The following is an 11,015-nucleotide window of genomic DNA, read 5'->3' as shown; positions in this document are numbered from 1 at the left end:
GCCCTTCATCTTCACAGGTGGGTGGGTTTTCCTGTGAAGTAGCCCTGACAGAAAGTTTGGGTCACAGTTCCGAGTCCAGGAGAAATCGAAACAGAGATGGGCTGGGTCAACTGAAGGGGGGCAGCTGGGGCCCTAGCCCCATGAGGCAAAAAAGCTGCAGGAAAGAGGAGAAAAGAGAAAGGTTGGTGAGACAGGAACGGGAGGCTTACCCAGATGGAGAGCAGCGACTGTCCCCAGCAGAAGGGACAGGAGCAGGGGGCCTTTCATGTCCACTCAGGCTTGGGACAGGGACACAGCTCCCCCTTCCCTCCATGTGGGTGTCCTGTGTGTCTGCACAGCCCCTGGCACATAGGGGACGAAATGCTTGTTTAACCAGTTGATTAAGGGGCAAAGTGTTGGTTAGAGCACTCCTTCGTCCCCAGTGAACAGACCCTGAGCTGGAGAATTAGGAAAAGGATGTGGGATGTCAGCTCAGGTACAGAAGTCCCTTTTTCCTGAAAGCTCCATCCCTGCTCCCTGGGATGGCCCTGAGCTCAGACCCTTGCCCCTGCAGGAACAGGCCTGCTCTGAGTCAGGGCCACGTTCATTCACCCTGGGGAATGAGGGGAAAGGATGGTGGCCATAATAGTCCTGAGGACGGGCTTCAGAGGTGCATGCCATGTTGGGTCAAGCACTTGCCTCCGGGAGTCTGAGGCTGCCACTCTCAGTGCTTCTGGCTGTTGGGCCCCAGAGGCAGCTCTCATACTGGGCTTCTGGGGAAGTGGGAAGAGGTCAGGATGATTGCCCCCAGCTGGGGTGGAGAGCAGAGGTGCTGATAAGAAGAGTTTTGCTCAGTCCTCTCACCCTTGAGCCCTGCTGTCTGCTGGGACTGCAGAGGCCTACCTCCCGGGGCCCCCTTCATATGTGGGTACCCAGACGCCCTGGTGTGCTCAAGAAGACCCCAGCTGACTATTGTCTAGGCATTATTACTGCCCCTAAGGTGCCTCAGTCTGAACAACACTCCTTAACCCCAGGAGAAGCCTTCCTCTGGCCAGTATCCCAGCTAATGAAGTGGGGAATCCCAGGGAGCTGGGAGACCATTTTGGGGGGAGGTAGGAGGCCCCGGGAGCCTCAGCCTTCCTGAGCACTTATCTAGACCAGGTCCTTTACATGCTTCACATCCCTGAATCCTTCACCTCATTCCATGAGAAGGTATGCTTATCCTTACTTCGCAGTTGTGAAAAATGAGATTCAGAGAGGGAAGGCAACTTGCCAAGGTTGCACAGGAAGTAGGAGAACTGTGATTTCTAAGTCTTTTTGGCTTGAAACCCTTCTGTCTCTCTCTGACTCTCTGTGTCTGTCTCTGTCTTTGTCTCTGTCTGACTCTGTCCCTCTCTCTCCTTCACTTTCTTCCTTTCTCTCCCTCTCCTCTCCTTCTCCCTCTCTTTCTCATCTTTAATATGTGAAAACTTTTATGCTGGTTCTTTTATGATGTGGCTCTAGATCAATGTTCTCAACCTTCGTGCTATTGCTCCTTGGGGTGAAATCATTCCTTGTTGGGGGGGGGTGGGGACTGTCCTGTGCATTGTAGTAAGTTTAGCAGCATCCCTGGCCTCTACCCACCAGATGTCAGAAGCACCTCTCCCAGTCATGATGATCGAAAATGCTTCCCCACAGTCCCAAATGTCCTCAGGAGCCCCAAGGAGCTAAATTGCCCTGGCTGGGGATCACTGATCTAGAACATGTAGAACGTGCCATTTTGTCCAATCTCAAGCCATATCTTCTGGCCAGGAGGCAGCAGCCACAATGGAAAACTTCATGCAGAGTCATTCAGACACTCTGGGCCACCCTTCTCCGCACCCCCACTCCCCATCTCCCACCAGCTCTCTATCACCACCAAGGTCGGGACTAGAGGGACATGAGCAAGGCACTTGCCTCCGTTGCAAAATTTAAGAGGGCACTAAAGAATTCAGTAGTCAAGAGAAACAATATTTTAATGTGATCTTTCTTAAAAATCAAGATACATGCAAAAAATCCACGATGAACAAAATAGCAAACTTTTAATCAATCAAGCTCCGGCCGAATTCACTGCAATCCAAGAAGAGGCTGGCAAGTTCTGAGCCCTGAGTTTGCTGGATATCCCTGCCAAGAGCTAGAGGACTTGTTGGGATGGGTGTCTCAACTCTGTGCCTTCCTAGCTGGGCAATGCATATTTGATTATTGGATTCCAGTCCAGACCTCCAGTACCCAGAGCACCAGACAGGTAGCCCAGAAGGTAAAAAGGCCTGGGTCCTCCCCTCCTCTGCTCTCTCAGGGGACCTACAAATGGAGAAGTATCTGAGAGCTCATTTCTGTGCCCGATTGCAGAGTAACGGTCTTGCCCCTTATCTCCCCAGCCCAACGGACTTGACTCTCAGCTTCTCTTCTTGATTCAGGGACTGGGGACTGGGCCAATTCCAGGCCCCTAAAACCCAGTCTCCAGATTTTGAACTTGAGATCTCCCTAGTGGGAAGGCTAGACCCCTTCCCCATTTTTCTAACCCATCCTGGGGCCCAGCCAGGGGTATCATTTCATCAGTGTTTGGGGTGACCAGTAAAGTCAGCTAGCACCATGATAAGTTTTACATGTGTCTTTTCATTGGAAAGTCCATTTCATAGGTGAGGGAATGGCATCTCAGAGAGCTTAAGACACAGCAAGTCAGAGACAGGCCTAAACCCAGGCCTTCCAGCCTCTTAGCCACCCCACGCCTCCCTTCCCTCTGCCTCCTCTCACAGACCTCCCTTCTCTAGAACTTGCCCCTCTCTGCATTCACCCCACTTTCTTTACACACAAACCCTGGGCAAAGACAGTGCATTGAGTTTAGTGACCTCCTCACTGACCACAGTGAAGCTTGTCTGATTCCAAAATAATATTTTTGAAGGTCCACCACAGACCAAACACTATGTCTCATTAAGGCTTTTATCTCCATGATCCTATGTACTTAATTTTTACAATCATCCTGCAAATTAGGTATTGTCATCTCTAGCCTCCATATCTACTGCTCGAGCTCAGAGAGGTTAAATGATTTGCCCAAGTAGACACAACTATTAAGAAGCGGCACGTGTGACCCTCATCTGTCGGACTCCCACATCCTTGCTTTCTTTGATAGGCCCAACTGTGTTAGCCCCAGACATTCTGGCCAACGTGTCCAGCATCCGTGAGACTCCAATCCTCTGGCTTACTGTTAGCATTTGTATTCATAGGGGTTTCAAACACTGCCTCTTATCTCAAGATTCAGCCCTGCCCCACACTGTACAGAGGGTGGGTCTCTCTGTCTTGAGGGGCAGTGTAGTGTGATGTGTCCTGGAATCAGGAGTCCAAAAGCAGCCCGTCTGTCACTCTGTTTTCTCATCCAAAAGCAGAGGCTCATAGCGGGACCTCCATATAATGTGCCAAACTCCCAGAACAGTGCCTGACTCATGGGGTTGGGAGGTGGCCCTTGTCAGGAAGCCAGGCCTGGAACTGTGGCCCCAATCAACAAATGAGCACTGTGTGTTGATTGAGTTCCTGCTCTGTGCTTTGCAGAGTGTAACGAACTCCAGGGATTCCGTCCCAAAAATGCAAGTTAGCTTCACAGAGCTTAGTTAGCATTTTGTTGGAGATGAAAAAATGACACACAAACCCACACACTTGGGGATGCAAGGCCAGTCCTCTTATTTCATTTTTTACTTTTGTATGACTTTTCTTGTGGACATATAACATGCATCCTATAAAGTGTACTGGAGGGTGAGCTGCTCAGGGAATTTTCAGAGTGAATGCACCCTTGGAGCCATGCCCAGATTAAGACCCAGAATGTTTCCAGGCACCCAAATGCCTCTTTCATGGCTCCTTGACATGAATCCCCCACAGGGGATCTCCATGGACTGGAAGGCCCACTTCTGTCACAACACACAGCCCCAACAGAAGAGATCGATGAGGACCAAGTCCACTTACCACTTAGCATAAAGCCTGGCACCTAGTAAATGCTTAATCAATGGGTAATAGTGTTACTCTTTATTATGTATATTGGAATAAAGGGAAGCCATGCCTTCCCACAGCAGAATATAGTCTATGAGGACAAGGAGTGAAAGTTCTACTTAAGCGGCATCCTCCCCAGCATGCAGCCCAAGGCTGAACCTGGAAGAACGTTCCAGAATTCCACTGTCTTTGAAGTCAGCAGATTGTCATAGAACAGCACTTATAATGGGCTTCAGTCTGAACTGTGCAGCCTTGAGTAAGCGGCTTCCCCAGTCCGGGCAACGCTCAAAAAATTCAGGTTCTTAATTTTCCTCTGGGATTCTAGAGCCCTATGTATTTGAGGAGTCCAGGAGGAAAAGGCGCTTTAGGGCATTGACACCTTATTTTCTGCTCCTCCTTGGTGGAGTGAGGATTCGGAATGCCTTCCTTCCCCACCTCTGACTGGGACTCCCTCCTGTCCCACTGGGTTGGAGTCCTACGTCCCAAGATGAACCCAAGGGTCAGGGAATGTGTCCTGCCTCTCCACAGTGCTCCATCCCTAGGTGACCCTGTCCTGGAAGCAGTCAGTGCTACCAGCCACAGGACCCTAATGGTTGAAAGAAGACACTCTGGAACAGATGGCCGAGTCACAACATTGGCCGCATTTAGAGGTTCTGCCTGGGCCAGTCTTTGCAAGGGCCATAACTTCTCTGAGCCTGGTTTTGTACAATGAGGTCATAATTATCGATCACACAAGGTCGCCTTTGCAAGGTGCCTGCCTCAGCTGGGGGTACTTTGTGGGTGTGCAATAAGCAGTAACAATTAGTAGACGTTGTTGTGCTTCTATTTTAAACAACAGTATGTTCCCGAATGGCCAGAAGCTGGGTCTTGTATTCCCAGGTCTTATAGAGAGTTGAACATGCTGTCTTCTATTGGGTTTCCCCAGAAACAGGCCCTGAGACAAGGATTTGAGGGCAAATAGCTTATTTGGGAGGTGCAGGACACTTGTAAGGAAGAGGAGAATTCAGATGGGTGACGGAAGACAGCCAATAACATGTGTGGTGCAAAGCCAGCTGCCTCAGGGGATACCTGGAAGTTGATCCCCCTGGGAAGCCCTGGGAAACAGTACCCAATACGTGCCTTAGAATTAGTCCACTTGCAGGGCAAGGGACCGGGGCACTCAGACTCCTGGTCCGCGTTGTAGACTGTTCCCAGGGACATGTTAATTTCCTGGCAGTTAAGGCGGCCACACTCTGTGGGAAGGAGAAAAGACCCTTGGGTGTGGAGATGCAAGCCCGGGACTTCGAGAGCCCTCCCGGAATGAAGAAACAGGTGGGGTCCTGAGAGCTCCTGCTAATCAGGTGCCAGGAACTGGGTGTCGTGTGAAAAGAGCTACCTGAGCCCATTCTTCCATCTTCAGGAAGGCCCCACGGACCCCACCCAGCCTCCTTGTTATGAGAGACCGCGGCGTGGGGAGGGGGCAGTCATTGCTGGGCAGAAAGTTCATGGGTGGGGCTAAGCAGAGAGAATCAATGACCAGAGGAAAAAGAAGTCAGTTTCAGGAAAGCAGTTTTATTGCTGGGGGCTGGAAGCAGGGGCAGCAGGCAGGGGAGGGGAGGCAGGTACCCCGGAGGGGGCGGCTCTGGACTCCTGGCTGGGTCCAGCTCAGTAGGAACAGATGAAGGGGAGGCGCCTGCAGCAGCGAGTTCGACACCAGTGACCTCCTGTGAAAGCAGAACAGGAAGGGACCTTCAGCCTCTGGTTTCCCCAGACTCAACCCCAACAGGGCCTCCCCCACCACCCCACCCCACCCCTGCCTCCATGGAGAGGGAGTCTCAAGACTCAGCAGGCCCCTCCCCGGGAGGCACAGGCCCCTCCCCTGGAGGCACCGGCCCCTCTCAGCACCTCTTCTGTGAGCCCCTCCTACCCCCCCACCGCCCCCCACCCCGCCCTCGGTCTTCCCATCCCTCGTCCCCACTCCCACCTCACCTCGGGTACACAGGGCCATACATCTGCCACCCCTGGCCTGGGGCTGGCCAGCAGCCCAGTATCCAAAGTTCCAGGAACTGCCGTCAACCCAGTGAAAGCGTTTCCAGGGTCCCTAGAGGAGGCAGGAGGAGAAGAGGTGGGCGGGGGCGAAGGGAGAGCAGAAAGGCAGAGCTGGAACCGTCCCACCCGGCATTTGCCCTTGACCACTGGGTCGTGATGGACACTGTCTTGGTCAACTGCAGTGCTGATCCACAGTGATCATCACCATCACATTCTATGCATGGCAGTGACACGCTCATCCTTCTGGCCCAAACAAGAGGTAAGCAGGAGTTGCAACCCCATCCTAGAGATGCAGAAACAGGCTCATGGTCTCACCCAGGTCATACAGACAGTCAGAAGCTGAGTAAAACTTGGCCCCAAACCTCCTCACTCTGAATCCTCGGCTCCTCCCAGTGCCTAGGCAGCCTCCTGGGTATCTCACCCCAGTTGTCCGTCAGTCCCCAGTTCTTCGGGGGATCAAAGGGGAAGCACAGACAGAGCTGCAGCAAGGTGAGCCCTGCCTGGGGTCCAGGAGAGCTTCCCACTTAGAGCTGGGACCCCTCTTACCCAGCCTCCGATCCTGCCTCCGATCCAGATTTGGCCCTGGTTGAGCCCGCTGACTGAGCACTGGATCTGGCGACTGAAGTAGAAGTTGTGGATGGAGACGAGGTTGCCCCGGTAGCACCTCCGGCAAATAAACTGCAGGGCAGGGTAAGAGAGGAAGAATGGAGTGCCCCCCTCAAAGGAATTCATGTGACCTTAGTCTTGGGCCTCTAAATCTCCAAACTTCATCTTCTCCACCCCCATGCCCACCTCCACAGCCATTTGAAGGCTGGAGATCTGTTTCCACATGCCACTCCCTTCTGACCCTGACACCTGGGTGCGCCCCAGCCCCTGCTGACACCCCCAGGCTCTCCAGTGAGGCAAATAGTGATGCAGAGGCTGGAGACATCTGTCCCCGCCCCCACCCCAGGCCTCAGCCTCAGCCCCAGACCACTGACCTGAGCTTGAGAAAAACTCCTGGCCGTCCTCACTACGAGGAAGCGGTGACAGTTCTTGCACCCAGGGCTGTTCTCCAGTTTCACTGTGTCCTCTTCTTTAGGGCACTGAAAGTCCTCATCCTCCTTATCCAGGGCTGAGGCAGAGTCTACAGCCCTCTCCTCCTCAGGGGCATCTTCACTTCCCGAGTACCCCTCCTCCTCTTCCTCCAGCAGCGTCAGCTCCCCTGTAGGGGCCCCCTTTGCCTCATTTTCTGGCATCTCCCCACCCTGAGGCACAGCCTCATCTCCTAAGAATCAGAGTTAGACGTTACAGTCCCTGGCAGGGAGAAAGGCCAAGCGTCCCTTCTTCGCATCTACCCCTGTTTCTCCCCAGCATCGTGGACAGCGTCCGCCTTGACCTGGGCAACCGAGAGGTTCCTCAAAAAATTAAAAATAGAGCTACTATTGCACTACTCGGTATTTACCCCAAAGACACAGATGTAGTGAAAAGAAGGGCCAAATGCACCCCAATGTTCATGTCAGTAATAATAGAAGTCCGCAGTAGCCGAACTGTGGAAAGAGCCGAGATGTCCTTCAACAGATGAATGGATAAAGAAGATGTGGTCCATATATACAATGGACTATTATTCAGCCATCAGAAAGGATGAATACCCAACTTTCACATCAACATGGATGGGACTGGAGGAGATTATATTAAGTGAAATAAGTCAAGCAGAGAAAGTCAATTATCATATGGTTTCACTTACTTGTGGAACATAAGGAATAGCGTGGAGGACATTAGGAGCAGGAAGGGAAAAATGAAGGGGGGGAAAATCGGAGGGGGAGGTGAACCATTAGAGACTTTGGACTCGGGGAAACAAACTGAGGGTTTCAGAGGGGAGGGGGGTGGGGGAGATGGGTTAGCCCGGTGATGGGTATTAAGGAGGGCACGTACTACATGGAGCACTGGGTGCTATACCAAACAATGAATCGTGGAACACTACCTCAAAAACTAGTGATGTACTGTATGGTGACTAACATAACATAACAAAAAAAATGTGGGCTCTATCTAAGCAACTATATAAGCAAAAAGATATTGTTTAGACACTGGGTAAATAAAGATTGTTAATGACAAAACAAAAGAGAGGAACCTGGAACGGAGCCAACAGGAGGAGACCCCCCCCCCCAACCTCCCATAAGAGCCCATGTTGTTAAGAGCAAGGACTTAGATTCAGGCAGCTGTGGGTTTGGGTACTAGTTCCATCACCTATTAGCTTTATTTTTTCATTTGTGATATGGGTACATGATAGTACATACCTCATGGAGATGCTATGATGTTTAGAAGAGATAATGCATAGGAAATGCTTAGCATGACACACTCAGTGAGCTCAAAGTAGAAGGAACCTATTATTATATTCATCATTGGTATTATGCAGAAAGGACAAAATCGAGAATGTCACGGTGGAACCGAGAGTGCAGACACAGTTGCCCTGGGGAGTCCCTTCAACTCCTGGTTCTAGAGCCTCTCTGCTCCTCTGGGTGTGCAAAGATCCTGATGTAGGGGAGCTTTGTAGCTCCGACCCCATCTACTCTAGAAAGGAGCAAAGTGGAGAAAGAGAGACTGAAGGCCAAGGAGACTTACTCAGATGGAGAGTTGAAACTGCCCCAAATAGAAGAGCCAGAAGTAGGGGGACTTTCATCTTGGCTTTTGTTCTGCAATGAAGAACCCAGTTAGTCACACACACACTCACACGTGCACACACACACGCACAACCCTTGGGAGTGGAGTGGAAAAAAGAGAAGGCATGACTAGAAGTCCCTGAAACTCCAGGATGCTGGGAACCTGTCTGAATGGAGTGAGGCCAGACCACGACAGGCAGCCGAGGCTGGCCTTCCTGTGGGTCTGCATATGAAGAAGGGAATATTACCTTTATTGGTTTGTACTGAACGGACCCCTCAGAGTCAATGAAATAAGAGAGAACCGAGAACCAGTGATTGTCAGCCTTCCCAGCAACGCTTAGATAGTGCTTCCCCGCCTCAAAGCTCTGAAAGCCACACACACTCCCATGTCCTCCACACTCTTCCCTCCCCAGACAAGGAGAGCTGTCACGTGCCTCAGAAGGAGTATGAAAGGCAAGGATGAGAAGAGAAGTCTTGCCCCTGCCGACCCCTGAAAGCCGCTACACACAGTCCCAGCTAGCCCTGCAGAACTTCTCAGCCTGGGCTGGGCGCCTCCCCGGAGGGTGAACACATACCCGAAATCAGCTCCACCACGACAGGGAGAGCGCTTACTTGCCCAGAGGTCTTCCTGGCTCCTGAGGAGTTCACAAAGCTCAGACTCTCCTTCTCTCCATCCCGCAGTGACATTTTATAGAGGGGTCTTGGAGGAAGTTCCCCAGAGAAAGGAGGGTTTCCCCAACCTGAAGGAAATGGGAGGGCTGATAAGAAGTGTTTCCTCACTTCCCTGGAGAGCCAATTCATCTGCTTCCAGATTCTCTCCTGCCACCCCTTTTAGGAGCCTGGGGGCCGTTCTGGGCCTGCCTTGAACCGGTGGTTTTTATCCCGGGCTGCACTTCAGAATCTCCCAGGGAGCTTTTCCAGAATACACGGCTCCTCTGCTTCACTAATGGGAACGTAAACTGCCACAGGGATTGGGGAAATAAATCTGTCAATATCTATTAAGATTAAAGGTGTGCATGTCACTTGCTCAATTTCACTCTTCAGACACTATCCTTTGGAAATAAAAGCACCTACAAGTAAGAACACTTTTACAAAGTTGCGTATTGCTTTCCCATTTGTAAAAACAAAAGTCTCCATGAAAACAAGGAGCTGACTCACCCCTGGATGGATAGGTGGTAAACAAAGGGGAGGGAAACAGGGCATTCCGGGCATGAGCAAAGGTGTAGTGAGGATGGAATGACCTTGGCATTAGCAAAGGACAGTGTCCTTTCTTGTGTAACTAAAGTTAACAGAGTACACATTGGAAAGAGGTGGGGAAAACAGAGTACATCCCATCTTTTTTTTTTTTTTAAGATTTATTTATTTTAGAGAGAGAGAGAGTGAGCAGAGCGGGGGCAGGAGGAGAGGGAAAGAGGGAGGAAGCAGACTCCCCGCTGAGCATGGAGCCCGCCATGGGGCTCGATCCCATGACCCAGAGATCACGACTGGAGCCGAAATCAAGACCTGGTCGCTCAAACAACTGAGCCACCCAGGCGCCCCGAGGACATCCCATCTTGAGCCAAAGAATGGAGATATCCTTCCCCCCGTGTCCACTGACTTAAGGAGACAGAATGCAGGAACCCAGGACATGACTCAAAAACAGCGAAGACAAGGAGCTTTGAGCTGCATTCAGCCTCACCCCCGTCCCCAGGCCCCCCTGCAGGGCCACTTTGCCTGTTGGACAAAGCTATTACAGTCAGACAATGACCAGGTAGGGCCAATTCTCGGAAGCCAGTTGCTGCTCAGCCTCCCCAACCCTGAGGGAAGTCCCTCCTTTAAGCCACACAATCCAGGGTCTGAAATCCACAGCTTAGTGGCCCTAGAAATTCCATTTCGTCAACATCCACTGGGGCGTGAGAACAGCGGCTGAGAGTGTGGGTTCGGGACACTCTCCCGACAGACAGTCCAAGTCTGAATCTAGGGTCTACCACTTCATAGCTGTGTGACCCTGGCCACGTTCCTTAACCTCTCTGTACCTCATTATCATTGTTGATAAAGTGGGGACAACTATCCCTACCTCACTGGGTCGTCAGAAGGAACAAACGAGACAGTGTGTGGGTGGCGGACACGAGCCACCCAGCCCCCTCACTGCCTTCTGGTTTCTGGAATCCCACTTCCTGCGAATCTTGGTGGGGGGTAGGCCTCTTGTTCTTGAAAAGAAAGTGCCAAATAGATTCCCAGCCTCCCTTGCAGTGCTGGCATATGACTAGGGCTCTATCGAATAGGAGCATCCAGTCAAGACTTGGCATCTGGAGCTCGTGACCAAGAAGTGGGGGCCAAGAAGACCTCTCCCTTCTGGTGCAAGGGTGTAGACCCAGTTCCTGGATGGCAGTG

General features: G+C 51.7%; 2 protein-coding genes across 5 annotated transcripts in view; both read right to left on the bottom strand.

Annotated features, from left to right (window-relative positions):
• LOC102743450 (proteoglycan 3) overlaps positions 1-399 on the bottom strand; it is a 2,647-nt gene extending 2,248 nt beyond the window's left edge. Inside the window, 1 exon segment of the mRNA XM_081798937.1 lies at positions 210-399. Coding sequence (XP_081655063.1) covers positions 210-267 — 58 coding nt within the window. The 5' untranslated portion in view covers positions 268-399.
• A 5,107-nt stretch (positions 400-5,506) lies between these two features.
• On the bottom strand, positions 5,507-9,592 carry PRG2 (proteoglycan 2, pro eosinophil major basic protein). 4 transcript variants are annotated; one of them, XM_031017668.2, is made up of 6 exons: positions 9,255-9,592; positions 8,605-8,675; positions 6,984-7,270; positions 6,550-6,681; positions 5,944-6,055; positions 5,507-5,678 (listed from the first exon to the last, which is right to left on the bottom strand). In XM_031017668.2, exons 2-6 carry the CDS (start codon positions 8,660-8,662, stop codon positions 5,620-5,622), a joined length of 648 nt encoding a protein of 215 aa, XP_030873528.2. In that variant the 5' UTR covers positions 8,663-8,675; positions 9,255-9,592; the 3' UTR covers positions 5,507-5,619. The 4 variants fall into 4 exon arrangements, with proteins under 4 accessions (XP_030873528.2, XP_030873532.2, XP_030873521.2 ...); XM_031017672.2 differs by having other exon boundaries at positions 6,984-7,207; XM_031017661.2 differs by having other exon boundaries at positions 9,218-9,590.
• Between the last annotated feature and the right edge of the window lie 1,423 nt (positions 9,593-11,015).

This window comes from Leptonychotes weddellii, chromosome 11 (assembly GCF_054177405.1).
Source record: "Leptonychotes weddellii isolate Sample4059 chromosome 11, ASM5417740v2, whole genome shotgun sequence".
Taxonomy (NCBI): Eukaryota; Metazoa; Chordata; class Mammalia; order Carnivora; family Phocidae; genus Leptonychotes; species Leptonychotes weddellii.
This window is presented reverse-complemented; position numbering and strand designations above follow the sequence as displayed.